General features: G+C 37.1%; 1 protein-coding gene across 5 annotated transcripts in view; it reads left to right on the top strand.

Moving 5' to 3' along the window:
• The window catches only part of POLK (DNA polymerase kappa), a 33,915-nt gene extending 30,930 nt beyond the window's left edge, over positions 1 to 2,985 (top strand). For all 5 annotated transcript variants that reach the window (XM_056324562.1, XM_056324560.1, XM_056324559.1 and 2 more), the window contains 2 exons: positions 950 to 1,001; positions 1,146 to 2,985. In XM_056324562.1, coding sequence (XP_056180537.1) covers positions 950 to 1,001; positions 1,146 to 1,230 — 137 coding nt within the window. In that variant the 3' untranslated portion in view covers positions 1,231 to 2,985. The remainder of the gene's footprint in view (positions 1 to 949; positions 1,002 to 1,145) is intronic.
• Positions 2,986 to 5,550: the final 2,565 nt, after the last annotated feature.

The following is a 5,550-nucleotide window of genomic DNA, read 5'->3' on the forward strand; positions in this document are numbered from 1 at the left end:
ATGACTGTAGTTACACAGTACGTTCTTGCTTGCCACAATGGCAACATAGGAGTTACTGCTCATTTCTGTAAATTGTGTGTTTGCTACCCCCCAACCATGTTCAGAATGGTCTTTGTAAGGCCACTGAGATTTAAGTGAAAATCAATTAAAACATCTTCAACCTGGATCATTTCAGATATTGACAGAACAGTTCCATTATGTAATGTGCTGGCAAAACCAGAGGTGATGAACTGAAGCATAAAGACAGGAACTCATAAGCCTGTTTTATGTCTAATAAAAGATATCACATAACTGTACCTCTAACATGCCAAGCCAGTAGCATATTTACTCAACTAAATTATCTTTTTGATGAAGGGTTAATCTTTGGCCAGATGAGAGGACATGTGCAGGTAGTTAAGTATCTGTTTGAAGTACCTTGTCCCTAGTCTAACTTGGGAGCTTTATAAGAGGAAATTAAAACACTACTGTGTTAGAATTTTCAGAACGCAAGATTTAGAATATGGATCCTTTACACATTTTATAAGCAGTGTTGTTTCTACATATGCAAACAGGCTTTATTTTAGATGAAAATCTTACTGTTGGCAAAGATTCTTTTTTCGCCCAGCAGAATAAAAAAAATTAAAAATACCGTTTTCAGCAACCACCTTGAAAATAAAATATGTGATGCTGAAATATTTCTGAAAACTACCACAAGACTAACTAAAGGCTTTTTGGTTTTCTCTTTTTTAAAATGTTTATATAAACTACAGTACTCAAACTGCAGAGAATCAAATCTTATCTGCTCCTTGAGACAGATTATATGCAATTATGTTAAAAAAAAAAAAAGCTGGGGAAAAAAAAAAGCTTTACCCAAAACTCTTAATTTAAAAGTTCTGTCATGTATGTAATTTCTGAAGCATTCTTTCTTTAGTGGAATAATTAATTTTGGTTGTTTCTAACTACTTTTCAGGAGGTTTAAGCAGAGGACAGCAACGCACAAATCCATCACAAGGAACAAAAAGGTAAGGGATTTCTGGAAACTTGAGTATACAACTAATTTAAAAAAAATAAAGTTTAGAAAAAATATTCAGTGTTGGAAAAGTAGTGTAGGTATGTATTGGACACTTTAACCTGACTGATATTTTTTTTTCTTTCTTTAACTTTAGGTCTGGACTAACAGCTTCACAGTCAGTATCAAAAAAGGCCAAGTTGAACAATTCCAAGCATACAATTGAAATGTTTTTTAAATGACTGTGTAGCAATATATTCTATATGAAGTATTTCATAGTGTTTTATGACTGCAAATTAATTTAGCATTGGTGGTAGGCTAGATTCAGGCCTGTCACTTTGGAGCCATTGCATGCCTGTGTAAAAAGAACATGATGTTTGAGGCAGAGGAAGAGGTACAACTGAGGTAATTCTTTTTTGAGAATAATACCTTTCCCCCAATTTTTTCAAAGAATCAAAATTCACTAGCACTTCAACTGTTTTTTATATTGAACATGTGGAACTCTGTTAGAGTCACAAGCAGCCTCCTGAATTCTCTCTGCTGTTCAACAAAGAGAACAGGGAGATTAGAGCTGCCGTTGAGCAAGTCTGTAGGGCAAGCTCCCTACAAAGCAGGAATCATTAGCTGAGGTGCCATGCTGCACTTACTGAAGGCCCTCTTCCCATACCTAACCTGCTGTTGTCTTTGTGGTCATATTGGCCGTGGTAACCATAGTAGCTTAGGCTGACACTTCATTGAACAATTCAACACCAAATTTAACTGTAGTATTAGCTGTGTGATAACAAAGAGCTGAGTTGCTTGATTTCAGCTTACAAATGTCTGTCTTCTCAATGGACGCAGAAGTTGATGGGTCTTGCAGTTTCAAAGGAAAAGAGCAAGAATTTAGTTTGCTGTTAAGCTTTCATTCTTGTGACAGGAAATGACTTCAGTAAGAGTTGATGGAGCAGCCATGAAGGACTCATTGTGTTGGGACAGAGGATGACTTCACTGATTTAAAAAATGTTAATAAACCTGTTGATGAGGGAGGGATTCCTCCAGGTTAGTCAGACAAATGCTGTTAGATCCTTGGCCTTTCCAGACAGACTGGGAACTTAAATTTTCTTTGCAATTGTGAAATTGTTACTAGTCAGTAGCACAAAATTTACTCTAAATAAAAGGTCTCATGGTGCAATAATAATATGAATGATGTGCAAATATGCAAGATTCTAAACCTTCTTATTGTTTAGCTATCTTGCTCTTTAAAATTATTTTGTATTTCTGAATAAATGCTGTTTTATGAGGGCAGAGTGCATATGTGGAAGGAGGAAGTTATAAAGGGCAAATATTTAAAATACTCTGTTTATATTTTTTCTGTTCACACCAAGTTGCTTAAAGGTAGTCATTTTATTCTAATTGAATATTTATCAGGCAAATAATTTATGATGACAGCATATCTCTTATAAGTTACACAGTATCAAACCCTGTATGAAATATAAACTGCTTTTTAATTGCAAAGTCTTTAAAAGAAGTGGCTACTATAGAAGCATCTGTTTTGTTATTTAACTGTACTGGAAGTACTTCAGGGTTTGCTTGTTTTTTAACGAACAAATATATATTTGGTATGTTTTAGATGCCCAGGCTAAGTCCAGAATGTGCTTTTTTGTTCCCTAACTTGCTGGAATGATTTTACCATCTCTACCTGCTCATCTGTTTGTTTGCCAGATGCCACTGTACCCCCAGCTCTGTCACGTGAATTCATGTCAGTGCTTCCTTATCTGCTTTGGACTGAATCAGCTGGACTAGTTCAGCCTGTCTAAGCTGATGCAGTTGACTTTTTCTAAACCAGGACATTCAGCATGAGCTGTTCTGTTGACAGAGGTGGGAGCTGGAAACTTTTGGTAGGAAAGACATAAAAGCAACTCAAGGAACTTAAGCTGCCAGTGCTGTTTAGAAAGTGAACACCTGTCCCTTTAATAGTTCATATTTGTCTGATTAAATAAAGTGTAGAATCTTAAGTACTACCTTGTCATTTTGTGTATTTTTTTAAAATGTCTATTTTTACATATGCATTGCTTAGAAAAAAGTAGAAGTAAACTATTGCAAGTGCTTGAACAAATGAGGTTAGTTTGGCTTAGCCTTGGAAGCTGTCTTACCATCTGTTTAAAAAAAATAAGTGCCATAGAGTTATCTGAGTGTCATAAAGTTGTGGAGTATGTTAATGAGGAAATAAAACTCACAGTAAGAATCTAAAGCCAGAAATTTCTGTCTTTTGAGATGTGTTTAAAAATACATCTTTTGGAAAGGTGATTTTGTGTGTTTACAGAAAGTTCACAGTGAGATTATTTTAAATTTTTTCATGTAAATTATTTACTGCAATGCAAACCAGAAGCCTTTATTCCCCTGTTCCTTATGGTTTCTTATACCACATTTTTTACTATTTTTATCTGAAGGCCTTCAATACAGAGTTAATTATTGTCATAAACTTCTGTGACATGATTTTTCATCTCTGTTCTTGTGGAGAAGACTGTAAGCAATGTTATTGTTTTGCATTTTTCCTAGCGTGTGTGTGCATCATATAATTGACCTTAACTTAAAATCAATTAACATCTGTAGATTTCTTTATACCTGTGTTTAACTTAATCTATAAATTATTTCCTTTGTGTGAGCTATTCTGTATTAATATCTGGATTCTGCATCTCAACTGTTAAGTTTCTGCATTGGTCTTTTCTGCAGGTCGCTGGGGCCATTTGAAAGAGTCAAGATCATGAGAAGTGGTTAAGAGAATGTGGTTAACTTGCTATTTGTGAAGTTTGAGCACACACAGTGTAGTTGTAATGGCAAAGTTAGTTAAGAGGCATGGGATATGCTGTGAAATAGTATTGTGTGATAGTAATTAGAACTGGAAACTAACAGCTGGTGTTTCCAGTCTGTATGTAAAATTCTGATCCTGGTTTAAAGATTGAAACTCTTAACTTGTGCTCTGTATGAGGCTGAAAGCTATTCTTCCTTTTGTGCAAGCCACAGTTGTCGGTTGTCTCTCATTTTGAAAAGGAGCATTAATGTTGCAAACAATGGGTCTGTATTACTAGTCTGGTCACCATACACAAAACTCCTCCTCTTAAGAAACTGCTGGAACATTTGACTCACAGGAAGCAAGTAGAAGTGAAACCTCTGTGATTCAGCTATGGCTAAATCAGTTACTTGTTCTTCTCACTCTGGGTTTATTTTCACAGGGTGTTTTTCAGCTGAGTAACATTCATGTACTGGAAATACAGTTGATGAAACTGTCATAGCAGACCAAGGTGTATCAAGTGTGAAGATTCTTATATATCACAGCCTGACTGTATCAAAAATGTTTAAAGGAGAACTGTGAAATCTCATGTATGATAAGCAGAATCTGAGCAAATGGATTTGTATCCAGATTTGCTCAATTTACAGTTCTTGAGTCCTTCAGATCAAATTTACCATGGACATGTATGGTATTAATAATCTTGGAAGTTAAGACAACTGTGTAATTTAATCAAAAATTAAAAGTTATAGTGAAGGAACTCAAATATGTCTTCAGTTGTGTAAGGCTGAATACTGATAGTCCTGCATTCTTGAAGCAACTTCCAATACTTATTTTGAAGTACTAGCAATATCAAAGGCTGTTTTTAAAGTAAAATTTGGCATAGTCACTTTAAACAATTTTTATGCCTTGTCTCAGAAAACCATTGTCTGTATGAAATGAAATATCAGTGCTGGCTTAAGTAGACCAGAGTAACAGTAGACCTCAGAATAAATTGAGAAATAGGTAGATTAGATGGATCAGAGTACATCAGTTCACAAAAACTGAACCTTTTGGGATGTGTGTATTGATTTTGACTGGACTTTGACAAAAGCAAATGAAAGAACCGTCTACCTGAAAATAAAGAGTCCTGTGACTGCATGAATACTGCTTCTGCATGTGTGCATTTCTGCCCAAATTTATAGCAGAAACACCTCAGTCTCTCAGATCCCAAGGCTATGTCAAGCTTGCAGAGGCACAGGAACAGTCACCCCCTCCAGTCCAGTGAGCACTGGTTGATAGCAGGGAGGACAACTCCCAAGAGGCATTTCCCCCAAAAATGGCTTTTAACTTGCAGGGAGAGCTCCATGACTGCCCTGTAATTAGTAACAAAGCCATGGCCCTGGGGTCCTGTGTAAGCTGTGCTGCCTCTGTGTGTCTGTACATGTGGCATTGCTTTTTGAAATTACCTTGCTTGTGCGAAGATTTGGGAAGCACTTCAGGAGCAAACTGGACTACCTTTTTGTCTCCTGTGTGCGCTCGTCGGCGCAAGTTTTTTTGCTATTTGCACGTAGGGCTACTAGCTGCTGGAGAAGACCTGAGTGGGCTTGTGTAAGGATGACTGTTTGCCGCTTAGCTAGTATCAAGAAACGCTGTGTATTTAGTTCCTGGTTTCTTTTAAAATAAAATCCTAAAGCTGCTCCGTAGCTCTCCAAAGCCGAGTGCTGGGGGGGTGCTGCTGGGTGCCTGCAGGGTGTGCTGGGCCTGCCTGGGTGCGCCCGGCCAGCTCAGCCCCGCCAACGCCAACCGGTTTGTC

This window comes from Falco biarmicus, chromosome Z (genome assembly GCF_023638135.1).
Source record: "Falco biarmicus isolate bFalBia1 chromosome Z, bFalBia1.pri, whole genome shotgun sequence".
NCBI classification, from domain to species: domain Eukaryota; kingdom Metazoa; phylum Chordata; class Aves; order Falconiformes; family Falconidae; genus Falco; species Falco biarmicus.